At 35.1% G+C, this 20,927-nt stretch overlaps 3 protein-coding genes across 3 annotated transcripts in view; 2 read left to right on the top strand and 1 right to left on the bottom strand.

Moving 5' to 3' along the window:
* LOC100366358 (C-myc promoter-binding protein) overlaps window positions 1-3,625 on the top strand; it is a 77,835-nt gene extending 74,210 nt beyond the window's left edge. Inside the window, exon 29 of the mRNA XM_085506994.1 lies at window positions 1,629-3,625. Coding sequence (XP_085363120.1) covers window positions 1,629-1,789 — 161 coding nt within the window. The 3' untranslated portion in view covers window positions 1,790-3,625. The remainder of the gene's footprint in view (window positions 1-1,628) is intronic.
* Window positions 3,626-6,042: 2,417 nt separating this feature from the next.
* On the bottom strand, window positions 6,043-10,675 carry LOC144353386 (uncharacterized). Its single transcript, XM_078009963.2, has 2 exons — window positions 10,500-10,675; window positions 6,043-9,447 (listed from the first exon to the last, which is right to left on the bottom strand). Exon 2 carries the CDS (start codon window positions 9,411-9,413, stop codon window positions 8,082-8,084), a length of 1,332 nt encoding a protein of 443 aa, XP_077866089.1. The 5' UTR covers window positions 9,414-9,447; window positions 10,500-10,675; the 3' UTR covers window positions 6,043-8,081.
* Window positions 10,676-12,793: 2,118 nt separating this feature from the next.
* LOC100367121 (uncharacterized) lies at window positions 12,794-17,605 on the top strand. Its single transcript, XM_002735525.3, has 6 exons — window positions 12,794-12,869; window positions 13,772-13,895; window positions 14,099-14,210; window positions 15,683-15,909; window positions 16,365-16,453; window positions 17,291-17,605. Exons 1-6 carry the CDS (start codon window positions 12,833-12,835, stop codon window positions 17,386-17,388), a joined length of 687 nt encoding a protein of 228 aa, XP_002735571.2. The 5' UTR covers window positions 12,794-12,832; the 3' UTR covers window positions 17,389-17,605.
* The last annotated feature ends 3,322 nt before the right edge of the window (window positions 17,606-20,927 follow it).

Raw genomic sequence — 20,927 nt, forward strand, 5'->3', positions numbered from 1 at the left:
GAGAAATTCTGATTGAGGTAACCAAGATGGCTGCGTTGAGTACATGATTTTCTGCGGTGAATTTAAAAACAACACCTCGCTGCCTACTTCGCCCACAGTCCCTCAAAGCACTGTACTTCGATGTATTTTCTAAAATAATCGTTTATTTTTAATTAACCGGGGGTTCGAAATGTGTGCATTTTGTCACCGAAAAGTAAGATTTCGGCAGCGGTAAATACCCATAATTTCCCTGCAATGCCGTCAGCTGACAATGTTATGGTGGTCGTAGCGCCGAAGTCGTAGTGTTTGCCCCGACTTTAGTTTTCACACAGTGATAGAGGAAATGTGGTTTTCAGATGCCTTCGTAAAAAACAATGTTGCCATTATCGATTTTATATCATATCATCATATTTTGATAACTCGCAGTCTCACAGACTTTACAAACTTAACCAAAAAATGTGTTCTATGAATTTATGAACTGACTTGGGCACAAAACTGACCGTACTTGTTGTGGACAAAATGTACCAGTTCGCTTAATGGATAAACATATTTTACTGACTATGCCAAATATATATAACGTGAGTAATTTATCCTAAGAAGCTGCTCATTAAAATTCTAGTGCATTTTTTCCCTGTTCTGTTTCAAACATGAATTCACCATATATATCACAATAGGGAGGGTCTATGGTATCACTTGATTCACATTCAATGACAAAATATAACAAACCATCACGTCTGTAATTAATTCCAGATAAATTGAATAACAATTGTATTTGGTACAAACCAAAATGTGAGTTGTGGGAAACTGATTATTATTACCAATCACAGAAATAAATAAACTTTTCATCACACTTATAAATGACATGATGTAAATAGATTTGTGAAACACATGCAAGTTTTGTTTTTTATTAGCATTTACATGTACAAGACTTGCAAAGAAAAAAATCGCTGCTGTAATTCTTAACACTTCAAAATATAACACTCAGTATGAACATGGAGTTCCATAGTATACATCTTATTTTGTTTCCTACTGAAACCTGGCTGAAACAGTTTTGTAAGAAAAACCTAGGTTTCCCGAGGTCTGTCTTCTTTGTTCTCTGTTTGTTTTCAGTGGGGGTGTTAATGGGCAGTTAATCCAGAGGTTAGGTTCAAACCTATTACTAATTTGCATATTGTAGGTCTAGTAGGTCTGATTAGGGCTAGCAAGGGAAGACCGGGTTAACCCAGGTTTGACCCAGGTGTTTGAATATGAGATCACCCCTAAATCATAATTTTTTTACAAATCCCATCTCCTATTAATGGTTTCAATCTAATCTCAATGACTTCATCAGCATCAGATTGATATGCCAGATCACAAAATTTTAGACCGGGACTGTGTCATTAACAATGACTTGTTATTATATATATATTTCTATAATTTATGTGTTAATTTTACACCAAATTCTTTTCTAATTACTAAAAGTCTTGTTCAATATATGTAGCTTTATTTCATGTAAGGTGTCAAAAGTTGACTTTCAAAGGGTCAAACAAAAAACACAACATCTGTGAAGCATAGTCACATGATGTTTAAATGCTCTCTGATTTCTAGCGATCTTAAGCTCAACCATCTTCGTTTTGTACTTACACATTTCAATGTTGTTGTTTTCGCAGATGCTTTCGATCGTGAGTACGACATAGCATTCGATAAATTACTTGCAGAGTACTGGGGACCAAGTCAGTTGGAACACTTGCAAGAAGATGACAAGCCTCCCAACGATGCGATGTTCTGGTGTCGTAAAATTTTTGGAGAAGTTGCTGAATTAAGTCTTTAAATAACCCGTTTGTCTGGAGTCCCGTTGTCTTTCCGCTGTCTGTGTATTTTTGACAGCTAGTTTGTGGAGGATAGTTGGTTGTACAGTTGCATGCCATACATCTTTGTGGAATATTTAGAGACTCATGAAGTGTGATGTAATGTTGCCTTATACGACCAGCCTGCTCCAGTTATTATGTACATGCTAATGACAGTTAGGTACCAAGTAAAGGTACTGTAATAGACGCTAACAATCCATGCTGGTTTCAACTTTCATTCATGTGTGGAGAAATTTATTTTTAATTTTTTGTCTTTGTACACAAATAAAACAAAAACTAGTGACTTTACTTTTACAGTGCATTGTGGGAGATATGCAAAATAAGCTACATGTATAGAATCATGATCTTGAATCTTTTATATAGCTCAGATCTAGGGTCTGTAGAATATTTAATAATGTGCCGATGAATGCATTTCATTCAACAATGTGTATTTAAAAAGTAACATGTGAGTATCGGGTGTTTTTTTTTTTTTTTTTTTTTTGTTTTTGATATGTCGGTCAGTCAGGCATGTACGTGAAATGAAATACTGATTTTTTTTTTTGTTAAAAACATAATATTTGCCATAGTGTGTACGTATACTCCTCACACTGTGTATACATAACTGCTTGTTTTTACTTCCAATCAGTGCAAATATGTTAATTCTGATTCTACTTTATTTTGTTCAGCAATGTAAATGTAATTATAAAATATAGGAAACTGTTATATAATTATGACAAATGTATAAATTCTCTTAACAATTATTGGGTTGTTTTAAAAAAAAATTTTTTTTTTTTTTGTAAACTTTTTTGTTTTTGTTTTTTCGGTGATTTGATGAAGTTCAGTTGATGTAGAATGTATGATATAAGATGTAAAATGATTTGTTACTTGAATGGACTACTGTAGTGGTATCCCAACTGAGATTTGAATCTATGTAAGATAACCCATTCTTTCAATCTGGGGGCGCTGTTGTGTATACATACATGTATGTGATGGGATCACCAGAAATTGTGATTGTAGAGTGAAAACAACCCTGTAGCAACTTATTGATATTCAGAATTTTTGTAACTAAAGTCAATTGATTGATGTTTGTGACTGGGATTTTGAAATATGGCTCACAAATTGGGGGTGTCATACTATATATGTATGTTAGTTTTTATCCTAGGAGAGGCTGATCATGGTCGTCACAAGATGAAATATATCAGTGCTTAAGACAAAATTCTAATTTTCTTTTGAAATTTATGCATCCAAACTATATAATTGTTGTGTAAATTGAGTGGTATGTTTGTAATGTAATCTTTATTTACTGTACTTATTCTTGAATATGATACCAGTAATGTAGATTGTTTTGCCTGCCCCTGATTATAACAGTATATGCAACACATGCATTTTTGCTGATTTTTTTTTTTTTTTTTTTTTAACTGTTTTTTCAGCACTGATCATTTCAAAATATTGTGCATCTGATGGGAGCAATCAAATTTTAGAAATCCATTGATTGGAGCTGTGTATTGTTCACCACCAGACTTTCTTACCCAAATTTCCTGTACTTTTTTTCTTATATTCTTCAAAATTTTAGAACTGAATCCTGATTTACTGCAAAAATTTGGCTATTTTTGCCCAAGTCCTATAAACAGGACTATGAATTTGTGATGAAAAGAAGGAACTGGTGGCGAAAAGGTTAATGAGGTCTCCCCCTGGGAAAGTTTAATTCATCGTCTACAATCACAATTTTATATTGTCATTCAGATATGAAAGGGTAGTTTGATCCCTACTCGGTATGATACACATACTGTATGACTAATTAAATGAATATTATAGTCCCATTGCTGTGTATTTTGTCTTGCTTGATGTACTACTAGTGTGAGAGTGTATGCAAGACCCACCAATTGCAATGATTTAAAACATGTTGAAAAAGCGACATTCAATTTTAGCGAATTATGGTAAAATGACGTAATTTAGTGAATCTCTCTTGTCATTGATTTTTGACTCCCGTGTGCGAAGCACAAAAGGGAGTTTTGCAGTTACCCTGTCTGTATGTATGTATGTATGTATGTATGTCACTTTTTTTGTTCCACCGTTTTCTCAAGAACCACTAATCAAATTTTGGTGAAACTTGGTACATAGATGCTCTGGGATAATGCGCAGAGTTGATTAGGTTTGGGTAAAAATCTATGAATATTAATTACCTAATTTGCATGATAATTAGCTGATTTTTAGCTGTTCCAAGACTGTTCCACTCATATCTGAAGAACCACTCATTGGATTTTGATGAAACTTGGCACATGCATGCTCTGAACTAGTGCGCAGATTTGATTAGTTTTGGGTAAAAATCTGTTAATATTATTAATTATCTAATTTACATAATGATTAATCAATTTTCTGCTTTTCCACTGATATCTCAAGTACTAATCATAACATTTCAATAAAACTTGGTACATAGATGTCATATGACACTGCAGACCTGATAGTTTTTAGGGTAATATCAGTACTTATTATTACCTAATTTGCATAATTAATTAATTTTCAGCTTTTGATATTTCGTGTAGTAATGATCACGTTTCAATGAAACTTGGTACATAGTTACTTGAGGACTGTGCAGACCCCTGATTAGTTTTTGGGTAAATATGTGTGCATATTAATTACCTTATTAGCATAATTTTCAGCTTTTCACCTGATATCCCAAGTACTAATCATCACATTTCAATGAGACTTGCGACATAGATATTCTAGGACTATGCAGAGACCTGATTAATTTTGGGATAAATAATTGTGCCTACATGTATTAATTACCTAATTTGCATAATTAGTTAATTTTTTGCTGTACTATGGCTATTGCACTGATGTCTAAAAACCACTCATTGGATTTTAATGAAACTTTTAAAGAGTACCATCACATTTCAATGAACCTAGGACTATACACCATATTAGTTTTTTGGTAATTAATTAATACTGATATCTCTAGTATTGATCATCACATTTGAATAAAACTTGGTACATAAATGCTCTAGGACAATAGACAGCCTGATTAATTTTGGGTTAAAATCTGTTCATATTAATTCTCTAATTAGCATAATAATTAATATTTGTTTGGTTCTAATCACATTTCAATGAAACTTGTACATTGTGCAGACCTTATTAGTTTTACACTTAAATCTATTCATATTAGTTACCTTATTTGCATAATTAGTTTTCAGCTATTCCATCAATATCTCAAGTATAAGTAATTTTTAATGTGTCTCCAATACTCTTCTCAGCACACGGGAGTTCTTTCTAAGCTTTCTTTGATTTTGTTTGGCGGCCATTTTTAATTGATAATAAATGTCATTAGCGACATCTTGAATTAGCGTATCGGTTCTCTCGCTAAATTCGCGTTTTACAGTATATCAAGTGTTATCAAAATTAATAGAATGTCCTTCCACCTCCACTATTAGGTAAATTAATGGAAACATGAAGTCTGAGGAACTTCTGTAATGTTTCTTACAATAATTTCACCTGAGTAGCTTGGTGAGTGGGGCTTTGATGAAAAACCATTTGTGCTGCACTGACCGAGCTGAGATAAATTTACAAACTCTGGGATTTCATATGTGGAATACCTAATCCGTAGGCAATCCACCTGATCAACACTAAGAACTAGTTATAGGGCAACCCTACTTAATACCAAATCTGTATAAAATGCACCTCATCTACAGGACAACCCTACTATAAAAAATAAACTTGATCCATAGAATACATAAGCTACGGGACAACCCCTCCACAGAAAATAAACTTAATCCATAGAATACCTAATATGTATAAAATGCACCTTATCTACAAGGCTAGTTATAGGACAACCCTTCTATAGATAATGAACTTTATCCATGGATTACCTAATCGTCAGACAATGAACTTGATCTACAGAACTAGAGAACGAGGACAAATTAACTATAGAAAAAAATTATGCAATGCACCTGGGTTTAAAAACTCTAACTATAGGACAACTCAACTATAGAAAATCCAGTGGGATCACTTGTATTATTTACATTTTTTACCAAGGCATGCGATGGGGAATTATATCAATTTGGTCAAAAATTAACAAAGAAATTACAGAAAAATGTTGCATAAACATTTCGATATGAAAAATGATGGTATTATTCCAAGTTTTCATGAACTTATTGTAATTATGTAAATGTATCGATATTGCACAAGTAAAATTAAAATGACTTGTAATCAAGTTCAGTAAAAACAAAGTGGAAAAGATCACTTGATAGATATATTACATATATTTAATACGTAAAAAAGAAATACATGCACCAAACAATAACAAATTAAAATGTTGACATTAAGTATGCAAACAAATAAGTCATGAAGTGATTTACAAATAAGTTCACAATTCTAGTCATACTGAAAATGTAGCAATCTATGACGGTGCTTGCTGTGATTTCAGAATTGTACATACAAGTTTTTACTGTAATTTTAGAATATAAACATACAAACACTAACGAGAATAAGTCAGATTAAACCAAATGAATTGATTAACAATCAGTTTAATTCAAATATTACTGAAGATGGCGCAATCTATGGCATATATTTCAATTCTAGCTGTTATTTTAGAATTGTACATAAATAGCACTACCAATAGTACAATGCGGCGATTTCAACTTCACAGAACATTGTTTATGATCAACTACATACATACACATTCAGCTTGAGGTATTCCTCATACACAATGTAGAAACACAGTGGCAGGACAGCGAGTCACAGTACCTATCACGATGCAGTTTTATTTCGGATACATGTATTCCAAAGAGGCTTTCAGCAAGGCAATGGCTTTACCTTGTCAAATATTAAAGAAACCAAAAAAATCATTTGATTTAAAGGGCTGTTTTATAAGCAATTCTACAGAGCAGGGAATGATTTAAATAGGTTTATAGTTGAAATAGTGTTCAGTTTAGTCAGGTTTTATTGTGTGTTGTATATCACCTGCTTTTGGTTTTATTCAAGCCAAACTTTTCATGCATTATGGTTCCATTTTTGTCTTACTATTAATTGCACCACTTGACATACAACTACAAAATTTCACACGAGATAGTTTGTTCTGGAAAACATCAACATATTCCAGTGACTTTCATAAGCAATGGTTGATAATAAACATGTTCAATAGACCATTTGCAGGTTTCTGTGTAATGTAGTATTTGTGTCTGAATTTGTCATGATTATTTGTCACTTTGTTGCCCTTGTTCGTAATTGGTTATTGTTGTTCATTAGGTATGCATTTGATATAGCACCAAGTGGTTGCAGGTACGTGTAAATGATTGACTGTAGCACTATGAACTCCTGGAAACATGCGGCCATGTTGTATAAATTTGAATGGACAATTGACAGTGTGTGTCATGCGAGTCTGCAGCCATACTGAATACTTGAACAATCAATCACATTCACTTGAAACCTACAAGTCATCTATTCCAATCAGATGCATGTTTGACAATTGAAGATGCACTTCTAAAAAAGCAAATATGGAGATTGGAGATGCCATCAAGGAAAAAAATCTGTTTTCTCACAAAATGAGGCAAGATAAAATTGTTTGTCACTGGGTTAATATAGCAAATTCAGTACAATACATGCACCTTTAGTGGTGATCCACTTTTAATAGAGTAAATACGGTAAAACAAAATTGAATTCCGTATTGATTTAGATAAACAATACATAAGTTTAGTGAATCATGTTGGCAGTATCACCACAACTGGTTTTATATTAAGTTAATATTTGAATACTATGCAAGTATAAAAAATTCTGTCGATAATCAAATTCATAATTTGGATCACAACTTGAACACATTCCTTGATCAACATGAACCACGAGGAAATAAATTGTTGATACAAAGATTGTACTAAATATAATCATATTTCAGACCAACTGACTACTGACTGATGTTTAAAGGGCGGTAGTCGTTGCACTGTGCATGTGCAACATTTGTGTTGATAAACATTGATTTCCCACAATCCAGTGCGCTCCTCTAATGGAAATCACAAGTATGAGGTTGGACCTGGGCACGACTTATTACTAATTACCGTCAGCGACTCTTTTGATAACTTCCAATCACCCAAAAAATACCTAACTAAAAAAGCTTGGTAACGTCTCAGTTGGTACTCGTTGGTCTTTGTTTATACGAGACCCATATATTTCGGGCATGTGTGGCACGACTACTACCGCACAGCAATCAATGTGATCAGTTCTCCCAAAGTCTCTTTCTTGCAAACATTGCACAATTCATAAGAATTTACATTCATACAACAAGCATAATTATGTATTCATAAAAATTCCTTGTTCATTAATTGCACATAACAAGGCCTCATCTTCTACTTTTTGCAAGCAGGAATCAAAGCACCCTTCAAGACTTTTTTCAGCAATCGCAATTTTATTCTCTGATGTCAAGTCACTTGTAGCTACATCAGACTGATGACCACCACCAGTAGTGATGATATTCACATCATGCAAACTTAGACAAGCCTCGGTTTTGAAACTTGAACTTGAGCATTCTTCTAAAGCTACTATTTTCACTCTTTTGCTTGGTATCGCTTCCTGGTGACGATGTACATGGAATTTTCGTTTCTTCCCACTCATCAGCCGCTTCCCCTTTGGATCGCATTTGAAAGGTTTTCTGGGCGGAGAAGTCAGTTTAGTATGTGTCATTTCAGTAGATGTACTCGGCTGCGGTTTTATATCAAGACATGTTATTGTATCATCCTCACCTTTTTTATGATTTGCGATACTCTCTGGCTTTCTTTGTAGCGTTATTTTAGACACATTATTCAATAATCTACTACACATCAAGGCTCTATCCGGACATACAGTTGTAGACTCATGTGTACCCTCATTCAATTCCCCCTCTGTGTTGTCATCTGATGCCAAGCACAGACCTTGCTCCCGGATAGCCGACGCGATACCTGCATTAACAATTCGCCGGATTCCAGGTGGAGACATGCCTAGACTCTCCAACACATTATTAATGGCATTATCCACCATGCTTTCAGCCACTAACATAACGTACAATTCTTTTTGCGATTTCAAACGACGGCGGGAACCAGACATATTATCAGTTGTCTCCATGACATTCTGCATCGTCATGCTAGTCAGACTCTCTACATAGCCAGTTACTATTTGAGGAGAGTGAACTCTTTGTTTCTTTGTAATGTGCTCTATACGCTCTTCATTCTCATTGCAAGATGACTTCATTTGATCCGTACTTGCAATCTCCTCAATATCACTATCTTCACTCAATTCTGATGAAGGACAGCTTGATATATATATAGCGGCAGGTTTATCACCTGCTTCACTAGATGATACACTGCTCCAATAAGCTCCAGTACTGATAGAAGAGTTCTCACTATCACTTAAGCTGTCATTGTCGCTACGAGCAACATTTTCATTGTCACCAGTGTTACAATTGTCCTCATTTTCATGAGCAATCCCACTTGCATTATTACATGATGATATAAGTTCAATCTCACCACTCTCACCAAGTGTCTGAACTGTACACTTATCTAATTTTATTGTTTCACTACTTTCTTTATCCATAATGTGCTTGGAATCTTCAGAATCCATAGTTTTGTATTCTCTTGAGTAAACAGACATACAACAGATGAAGTTACCTAGTTGATGGCTTAACCTAGAAGAATTAAAGTAAAATTATGGGATATCATACAGCAACTTTTCATTGCTGGTCAAAGTAATTATAAGGTATACTGTAAAAATTTGTCATCTTCATTAATTAATTTACTTGCTCAGTCCAAGTTAATTATTAAAGGTAACATTGAATCAATTTCAACATTCCAAAAAAAGACTAACAATTGTAACCTTTTTGCCTGTGAACTTTGTAAGTATAAAAATTGCATGGCAATCATTTATATCAAAAGAGTTGAGAGAAAAATGAAACAGGATGCAAAATTTTACATTTGCAGATTATGATGTTAAATTATATTTAGCTTCATATTGCCATTCATACTACTCCAGAGATTCAAAGATTGCAACAGTGACGATTGAACCAAAAAGTACATCTTTCAAGCATGATACAAAACTTAACTAAAGATATATGGCAAGAAAAATAATGCTAAAAGTATAATGTACACTTCATATTTTTAATAAGACAATCTTACTAATAATGACTAAACGTATTCAATCAAACCTTTTCACGTGGCCACCGTGCTCTGTGAAGTAATTGGTTAGAATTAAGAAATATGTTTGATTGATGTGCACACTAAAGGGGGTCTTTGTCAACACCTTTGTTTAATAGATAAATGTAGGTCAACAACCTTGTAACTTTTGACCCTAAAATTGTTGGTGACTTATAGTCATACGACTAAGCATATATAGATAGACCCCTCCCCTCTCCCCCGGGCGCATTTAACAATAGTCAGGACAATGCCCCATTGTATAATTCCGAAGTGAGCTTCTAACAATAACACAGTACGAATGGGGCACTGTTTATTTATCTTTTTTCCTTCATATATTTACTACACTGAAAAAAACAATCTCGCCGTTAAATGAAGAAAAACGACAATAAATATTATTTATTTAATATATGGTATTTTCGGCTATCAATTGATTGCGGATGGGAAGGGCAACACGACGTGAAAAAAATTGACTCGCCGAGGATTCGGAATTTACACTACGCTGTATTGAACAATGTTTTGTAATAAAATCTAGACACTGGGTACTTACAAATGTTTCACTGTTTGTACCAGTAGCAGTGCACTTCATTCTTATCAGAAAACGAGCGGCACTTACACTCATTGACTACAACACACTACGTTGTGGGTTTTTTTGAGCATAAATTTTTCATTGATCTATTTGGAAATTACAGTGTCCATCTTGTATCCCGAAGTACACCACGAAATCTCGCAAGTTCTCGAGCTTATCAAGTTCTCGCGAAGACTATGAAACGATATTGAAATTAGTTTCTCAATCAGATTCCGTAATAAGTCACATGGAATTCCGAATACAGTTTCGTTAATAAATAACCACAAGAATTTGAAGATACTAGTTTTAATACTAATTTCATGTAAATAAACAATGTATTTTACACGCGTTGTATACGTCGCTATGAGTCCCATATCGAACAGAACGCGGCGCGACGACTGCCGCCCTTTAAGTCAGCCATGATGGAGGGTGTGTTACTACTTCAGGGGCGGATACAGGATTTTTTATGGGTCGGGGGGGGGGGGTCCAAACTTTAAAATCGACAGACTAACTTAATGATTTTTTTATATTATACAAAAACAAATTGAATAAATTTTTCAATGGGGGGGGGGGGGGTCCCGGACCCCCAAGAACCCCCCTAGATCCGCCACTGTTAACTTGCACTTGCCTTTTTGTAACTTTATTTCAGTGAACGACTCACTGAAATTTCAAGCGTTTCAAACAAATTTGATGGGATTTATTTTGTATTTATGGCAGTAAATCGGCAAACGATTGAAAAAACTCTGCAAAGACACATGGGTAATGGGCATTGTCAAATGTTTTTTACAGTCAATGAAAGTATCTTCTTTGGATGTTTACAAAATTCACATAAAACGTTTATAAATTTGAAAAGGATCGCGGTGACGTCAGCGCCAATAAATATGTGCTCATTGGAAGGAATGACCCAGTCCGCGCATGTGCGTATTGACCTGAATCTAATTGGCTTTGCAGCACATCCAGCTTTCTCAATACAGTTCGTTAAAAAATGTATGTTATCAGACCTCTGATGTTATAAATTAGTTATAAATTATGTAAGCAGATTTCTGAAAGTACTGTAAATGTTTTTGTAAATATTTATAAATGTTCACAAAACAAATTCACGACTTAAGGTAGCGGGACTATTATTTGTGTTGAAAATTACGATTTTCACATTTATTTATTAATTGATGAAATGCACTATAAACTTTCATGTGATAAAGTCAACATAACATAAAATGTCATGTAAGTTGGTTAAAATGTAGATTTTCTGAAGGGATCCAAGGCAGCCTCAGTAGTGTTTTCCAAAATCAACAACACAGGTTTAATCTGTGTGCCTATAAGTTTCAAAGATAAACTCATGACAAAGCAATGTTAGGATGTGTTATCAGTAGCTATCTGACACACAATGAGTGTTTCCAAACATTTGAGAGGTTTGCCTCCGCCCCTGTTTGTTTCACAGATTAGTCATTTGCATATGAATGTGTCAGACACAAGGTCACACAGCCACTGAAAAAAAATCATTGATTTTGGTGTTTTCATATGCCGAATTTATCCAATTATAGCTATCCCATTCCTTTATTTTTTTGGTTTCCAATAGCCTTACACATTTGGATGCCCCGATACATGTTAAAACAGACCTTGATGGGGAAACAAATTGATTGTGCCGATAAACAAGGTTGAAAATCTTTGCTGTTAATTTATGGACGTTTTCTAGGAGTTTATGTTTTTCAAAATACAAGGTCTTTAACAAAAAATAACGTATACTTATTATCGTCGGATTAACATCAAATTTTCACAGCTTTAAGGTGACAATGAGAGGAACTTGAATGTGTCCAGACAAACTGTTTCATCGATTATTTACCAACGAGTTGTGGTTTGAGTTGGGGGCAATGCGACTAAAACAGTAATTGAAATTCAGCACACTATTTTTTAAAACGCGTTGCTCGAAAAAAACTGACCAGACACATTCAATTTACCAGACTATTGAACAACTAGGAAAAGTGAAAAAAATACTTCTTATCGCCAGCATAGATGCGTAATTATTTTTTTTACAGAAAAAGTAATTTTTCACCTTTGGTTGAGTAACGTGTCGTAGAATGCAGATACGGGCATGCAAAATACACTTGTGAAAAGCTTGAAGACTGGCGATTCTAAATATATATATTTTCCTGGGTCTATTTATAGTCATTTAGTCACAATTAGAAGATAAAAACAAGTATGCAAATAATATTCCCACAACAATAATAAATACTAGTAGTAGGCAAAGCTTCCCCACAGCCTCGTTTTCACGAGACTGAGATCGGTTCTACGAATCCAATTGCTGGGATCTGAGTGCGATGTTAATTTTAGGCTCGTTCAACATGGCGGCTCTAGGTAAGTTGAATTGTTGATAAGAACCTTTACTTAATAACTTATAAAACCTTTCTTTCTGTTCTTGCATGTTCTTTTTTGTTATTTCAGAAGTTCCTATCTAACAATGTGAAGGATTATGCACTTCAATTTGGGCAACATAGTACAGTTATATTGAATTACAGTGTTACTTTTACGTACACTACAACTGCCAGATATTCGGCTTTGTAAAAATAAGATTACGTGCATATCTTTTATTTCAAAAAACGCACAAAATTACCTTGCGGGAATTAGAATGCTTACATTAAACAAAAGGACAAAATACTAATATCATAAAAACTGCTGCTACAATACGGTGAAATGCATCATTACAGAGAATACGTGAGAACCCGGCACTTAAACGAACCGGTGCACCAAAACGCTGCGTTCAGAACTATAGGCAGTGCAACTCATTGTAATACCCTGCGTGTACCATAAACCTGTAAGTCAAATAGACTTTACCGTTTACGTCATATAGACAGCGTGAATAAAATTATTATTATACAAAAAATGTAAACTTGTACATGTGTACTGCAAGAAAAAATAAATAATATACATTACAGTATTCATACAATACTTGTGTTATTTCGAAGTGAAGTATTTCATAAACAAAATAGTCTGCGATTTATCATAGAAATCTTGCCAATTTTGAGTATAAACCAGCTCAATATAGTACAATTATTGCTACTTCAGAACTGCACATCGCTTATTTAGTATGAGCCACAAAAAGCAACAATTTAGCATTGGTGTATAGGCAAGACCCTAACACCGCAGTGCAACCCAAAATTGTTTTTATTCCATGCTGTGCCTTGATAATAATAATAAAATAATATACGTCGAGTGCTGCATCTCCCAATTAAAAGATCCCTTTCTTTCTTTTTTTCTAGTTGTGTGCAAGGGAGCTAGACCTTTGGTCTTCTGCAGACAGGTACCTGTCTTGTCACAGGCAGTCCGGTGTCTACATGAACATAACAATGAGACTCCTCTTACAAAACAGTCACAAGTAACAAGGTAAATATGTATGGTTTGGAACCTATCAAAAAGTAGAAACTTCACATGCATTCAAGTTTTTATTGTGAATTACTGTTTGCATTCAAAATAAACGTATGCTGCTATCTTTTGTAAATGTTTGGCATTTCAAACAGTCTAATATCATTTATTTAACATCACCATCTATCACAATTACCAATGTGAAACCTTTTTTTTTTTTTCAGTGTTGTACCATACCGACAGAGAAGTACATCAATTGTTCCTAAATCACAGAAAAAAAATGTTGGGGAGTATGTTGTGACTGGTCTGGACCATCTAGCTAACTGGGCTAGAAGAGTAAGTGTTTTTTTTTTTATATGTATCTCATTTCCGCAGTACTAATTTTAAAAGATTCTTAAGATTGTGCTTACATGTACTAGTATTAACAAGACACATTTCTGTAACTTGGCTGAAATTGAAGTTTTTATAAAGCATGCTTTTTAGTCCGGTTCAGATGTACCGGATTCTGCCGTAAATTCGCCCGTCTGAAAAATCGCCCTGGGCAGTTTCACAGCTGGTGGGCCCTTATTTGGGGTTCAAATTTTCAAAAAAATTATCAAATATTTTTAGGGGGCTTTTATTTTCATTGAAAAATCTACCTACGTTGATTTTCAACACCGCCAGTTGGACCACCCAGAACGAAAGAAACTATTGCAGAAGCTAATCTAATATTGTATACATTTTTTTCTAGCTGGATTAAAAAGTAGGCCGCACATCTTTCTCCCAAAAAAATCACATTAACGAACCTTGTGCGCCAAATACAATTATTTTGTTTCATTTTATTTATTTTAGTTTCAAATAACAACAAACACAACTGCATTGCTTAGTAGCAAATGATTGTGGTCGCGCAATCTGGTCATGCTGCGATTTACAATTGTTGATTATTACCTAGTAATAATTATAATAACGTACAAAAAATAAATTCGTTGAATTGTTATGAAATGCAAATAAATTTCAACTTATTTCATCCTAAGTGAATGATTCTGATCACATTTTCAACACTTGATGCTGTAGAAATGAATATCCGCCATGTTTTGACCTGAAATGGTATTTTTTGACCTGACAGGTCAAATCGATAATTAACCAATGAAATGATGGATGATGCCAACGTGTTCAACTTACCATAGCTCATTTAAATATGTTAATGTTATTGAACACAGCGTGGAAAAGATTTGTCGATGTTGTTGTACGATCTTTCGGATTGGATTTTGATGGGAAAGCAGCATGATTTGTTTTTAAATAAACAAATAAATACGCCCTATTTTGTATCATGTTTGTCACACGAGTGTAAATAATTCTTTGGCACTAATGTTGGACAAGGACTCGTCATTGACAATTTTTTATATAGATTTATCAGCTCTAATGTGTTTGAAAAACCTGGGAAAAACCTTGTTACATTTATTACATTGCTGGATATAACTTGTTAGTTATAAGTGGTAGCTGCTATGATGACCTGTGCAGGGGTCCTGAAATTAGCTAGAGGTGTGAGCTATATACAGCCACTTGTACCGCTCACAGTCTACATGTGGTAGATAGTTTGTGGACAGTGGTTATATGAGAAGCACAATCTGAGCAGTTACCCACATTACAACTTTCACCACTATTTAGATTTTCTTTTCATCACATCACATGTTTTAATTATTAACTGTTGTGTAATTTATTTAAGTGCATGCACTACTAATAGAGCAAATATAGTACATGTATATGGGGTTTTGGTTAATTCAATGTTTCCAATGTCGATTTTGAAAACATGCGTTTATATTTTACAGAGCTCAATTTGGCCAATGACATTTGGTTTAGCTTGCTGCGCTGTAGAGATGATGCACATGGCTGCACCCCGTTATGATATGGACAGGTTTGGTATTGTGTTCCGTGCTAGTCCTCGGCAGTCAGATTGCATGATTGTAGCCGGTACGTTAACAAACAAAATGGCACCTGCTTTGAGAAAAGTTTACGACCAGATGCCAGAACCAAGATGGGTTATTTCAATGGGAAGGTAATTTCACTGTATTTTTGTCTATAGTATTACAGTATACTTGTTTTGGGCAATGATTCAAGCATTAAATATTTGTATAAAATTTTGAACTCTGCAGTTATCATGGTTGCTAGTTTGCTCATATTGTTCATACTGTAAAATACTTTATTTTCGCATGGAATTAATTTTCACTATTTTCACTGAAGCAGCGAATATACCTTTTTTCCTATATTTTACATTCAACTCGTCAAAAATCAGTGATAATAAAATCTACACAAAACACCCAAAAAGTCTTTTCAGTGAAAATTAATCCCAGTAAAATAAAGTATTTCACAGTATATGTGTGTTCTTTGCCTGCAACCAAACCTGTGTGTATTTCGGCATTATTACTACAACCTGTAGAAATATTTGATTTAAAATGTTGCTCAAATCAATTACTCAAGATAATCTTGCATATATATTGTTTTATCTTACAGTTGCGCTAATGGTGGTGGCTATTATCATTATTCTTACTCAGTTGTGAGAGGTGTTGATAGAGTGGTACCAGTAGATATCTACGTACCAGGTTAGTACTTGTTAACTAGATTACTTCTCCCTATTACTGGGTTAATTTCTATGCAATGTGAAGTAGAAAATTATCTTTAAACTTTGAATGCACACTAGACAAATGTGAAACAAGTATGTACATTTTGTATATTTGTGATCAAGGATAATTGGGTGCACTCTGCATGAACATAGCATTGTTGTCTGTTAATACCATATTTTCTCTATTTGAAGTGCATCTCTAATAGAAGCACACGTATGCCAAAAATACTATTTACAAAATATGACTTAATTTGACCATAGACACACTTCTATTTACATAAGTGCATACACAACTAATACTTGAGCAAATGATGCTACATTTTTTTCTTCTATGCTATCAATAAAGAGTCATTGCTCGAAACGTCTAGCTATTTTTAATAGTTATTTAGGACTACGATTACCAAATATTATTTTCTATATATAATACTTGAGCAGCTCTGTGACTTCAGCGGTTAAAAGATGTGAATGAGAATATATTATTGCAATACATTGTACATCTCAAGCTTGTAAATTTATTCTATTTTGTGATTGAAGAACCTGGGGAAAACATTATTACATTGCTGGATATAACTTGTTAGTTATAAGTGGTAGCTACTATGATGACCTGTGCAGGGGTCCTGAAATTAGCTAGAGGTGTGAGCTATATACAGCCACTTGTACCGCTCACAGTCTACATGTGGTAGATAGTTTGTGGACAGTGGTTATATGAGAAGCACAATCTGAGCAGTTACCCACATTACAACTTTCACCACTATTTAGGTTTTCTTTTCATCACGTAATGTTTTAATAACTGCTGTGTTTCCCTTCACATCTCCAGGTTGTCCTCCCACAGCGGAAGCTTTGTTGTATGGTTTTCTTCAGCTACAAAAAAAGATAAAACGCCAAAGGATGATCACCATGTGGTACCGACAGTAAATTTTTGACAAATGTTTGTATATAGATTTATAGCGTCAATTCATCAACCTACTGCTTGTCATTGCACTATGCTTTTATAAGTACTGCCTTCATAGTTTTTGGTGTGTTTACAATTCAATACTATTGACACTAGAAATAGAACAGGGTCATACAATTGCTTAGTAATGTACTGTTAAAATCAAGTAAATCCACAATAAAAGCAAAAAATCAGATATAAGGTTGTCTTTAACTATTATTATGTGTCATTTCAGTTTATTATAGCTGGGGAGTCATCACCTGCGCTTGTGTTAGATGGCCATAGCGTGTCATTGTTTACAAACTACCCATGAGCCTTTGTGTTATTAGTGTGTGTTATCTTTGCTTGGGACTCAATTCCCTCGCGTGTGCAGATGATGACCCTCTCGCTTTAATAAAAACATTGAATTTGAGGATTTAATTAATATTCTACTCAGTTAAAAGTGTGGCACATTGCTTGTGTGAATTGAAAAGCAGGCCTAACACTGCTAATCAGTGACTTACCTTTGATGTTTTCTAGTGTCTATGGTTGAAGCTACATACATTTTGCCACAGAACAGTTCGGTTCAGAATTGAGATTTTTTTTTCTGAATGTCACGGTAGTGTAATTGTTTGATTGGAATGAATAAAACCATGTTTATCCAGTTATTTGTCGTCTTTTAAGTTAATAGATTCATGTCTGTCCAGATTGCTAAATTCTCAGAGTTGAGTTTTTTGTACCAAAAAGTTTAAATGATAGATTCTGGTAACTGCCATCGTTCGAATTGCACGGTCCTGTGTCTTCGACCTATAGGCCTCTACACAATACCGTGATGGATCGCATAGGCTAATTGCATATCTTAAGCAGTGAGATCTGATTGGGCGCGCCTCGAAACAAGGCGCCCGATCAGCTTGGACGTACCAAATTATAAAACAAAATTCCACTTCCTGTTTTTGTCGCTATGAAGACTTCCTTTCCACACAAAACTGCGTTGATTGCCTGCACCTGATGAGGCTTGAGGGCACCAACACCGAAAACTTTCACAATTTTATCATCACAGATATCCTGATTTATTGGCGCCGCCATTTTATTTAAAATTAAACTCCAAAGAAGGATTTGTAACACGCTAACTGATTGGACAATGATAAGCCGCAACTGACTCCTGGGGGCATTGTTAGAATACGCACATTTTATAGTCGTTCTGCTAATGTCTGTTTGGAGGCTTGGCCGAATAAACTTAGACCTTGGCTAGCGAAGATGGGTAACTGCCAATTTTGAGGGGTTTCTGGCTAAGAATTACTGAAAAGAAGAGAAGAGAAGAAGGTTATCTGACCTAAACACCAATGGTGTCCCTGCTGTATAAAATAGCCCATCTTTGCCAAAGCACCTCTTTAAACGGACAATGGAAATTTTAGCAAAGTTCTGCCAAAACTTGCCTGCCTTGTTCCTTTCCTTTGAAACAAAAGATGTGTATTTATTGTCTGGCGTGAACATAACTATGCACACGTGTTATGTAACATACCAGATAGTACTTGTGTGTAATCACCTGCCTAGCTCGATCAATAGAGTAGACAATCCAGGACATGACTATTTGGGTTTGTCTCTTTTTAAATTGAAAGTAAAAAGTTCTCATTGCCAGAACATCCCTCAGATAGAAAATGATTGTATCAGAAGTAGAACTTGAATGCTCCAGCAGTGGAGGTACCTGGGGGCAGTTCTGTGAAATAAAAACTGCTACAACGGGACATCTTTAAATTAATTGTATGCTGACAAAAAGAATGAGAGAGATAATATATGCAATATTTAAACTTGAATGTGCATGGTCTCCATATTCTTTGTGTGAATTACAGAAAACTATAAAATTTTACTAGTTCAGTCGTACTTTAATTGCCAAAATCCAAATTTTAGGTTTGGGTAAACATAGGGATTATTCAGACAGTAAGCCCACTATTGGAAAATTTACCATCTCCAAGGTGCCAGTAAACTCCTGAAGGACCAGCCTTTATACTCCATCCCTCCCAGCCAGTCCTCCCTCCTATGTGCACCAAACGTCTGGCCTCTCTTTTGACTCCATTGGTGCATAATGCTGATCAGTATTCAACCCACGGTTTTCGCCGGGGTGGTGCTTCATGGGCGTTGTACTCAGGTATACCCACTGAGTTAATCAAACTCCTGGGGGACTGGCAGAGCGACTCCTTCAGAAAATATCTGCATCCATCCCTTCCTCTGAGGCGCCAAACAAGGAAACAATTCATAGCCAGACTACCTTCTACGTAACAACTACTCTCACTACGATGTCTTGGATCTTTGGAGACTTTAGTCCATTAGTTTAGTTTGTAGTTTTTAGATATGTACGTTACAAGTGTTTTCAAAGTCAGCATGTTCACATTTACATAGCATTTGCATAAATTTGCATATTCCTTGTGAAAAACACTGGTTTCTTAGTTCATAGTGCTTTAGTAATAAACTACCCCCTATATGGATCCAAGACATCTATATGTATGTGTGCGTTATTCTCTTTGACCTCCCAAACTGCTTGTCCCTATTGTTGTGGTGCAGTGCCCTCACAGGCCGTACCTGGATTTAAATTGAGAAGTTCTCACTTCAAGATGTTGAATACTGATGATGACCAGCATGACCTATCACTGCGGAATGGTATTTTCTTCAGATTCCTTTTTCGTTTTGAAAAGTCAGATGTCCATATTGTTTGAGTGTTTACACTGAGGATGTTGACAACTCTGAGGCAGAGTATTATTGGTAAGGAATAATAGTTGCGTTGAAGGCGCATCGAGAGTGCTCGTAGTCAATCTTGGTAAGACCCAAGTGGGTCACAAGTTGATATTACTGAATCCGTTGACCAGCGTGTTAGCTATGATTTTGGAGACAAGGAGTCTTGAAATATGCAGAAATTAGACAACTCTGTTGAGAATAGGGTACCACATTTGCATCACAACAATGGATAAGGAGTTATTGTCTGCCTCAGCTTTTCAGGATTATCAAGCATCAATCAAGATTCTTGCAAATGTCAAATTAGAGATCCCAGACCCCAAAATGAAACTACAAACTGTGCCATGTTTCTCTTATTGGTGTAGTCAGGAGACAATCAGTTCCAAGTGCAACTCTGGTAGCAGATTTTTTTCCATCTTTTGTTTTCATAAGATATCGATATTAAGGGATACAGGGCTAGCCTAGGGCCATTAGTCCATGCATAGATTCAGACAAGGTGCATCTGGAATTGACGGGAGCAGCTGGTTTGTGTTGACATATTTCGACTCAACTGAATACTAGTAGTTGTGTGCAATAAAAATCACAAACAGTACGTTTTCCACGCTGTTAGGAAATGAAAACTAACATTTAGGGATCCCTCATCTGTTTTTAGTCATGTCTAGGATAACTAGAGTAATTTTTCTCCAAACTTTTTTTTATGCATGTTACAAGTAAGCCGAACATGTCAACCAATGAACCTCAACAACAGTGGTGCCGGGTATACACGTCTTCTGTTGTCCGTGCATTCCTGCTCACCAGTGATATCTAGCTCGCTACT

The sequence above is a fragment of the Saccoglossus kowalevskii genome, chromosome 13 (assembly GCF_978046115.1).
Source record: "Saccoglossus kowalevskii chromosome 13, keSacKowa6.1, whole genome shotgun sequence".
In the NCBI taxonomy this organism is placed as follows: Eukaryota; Metazoa; Hemichordata; class Enteropneusta; family Harrimaniidae; genus Saccoglossus; species Saccoglossus kowalevskii.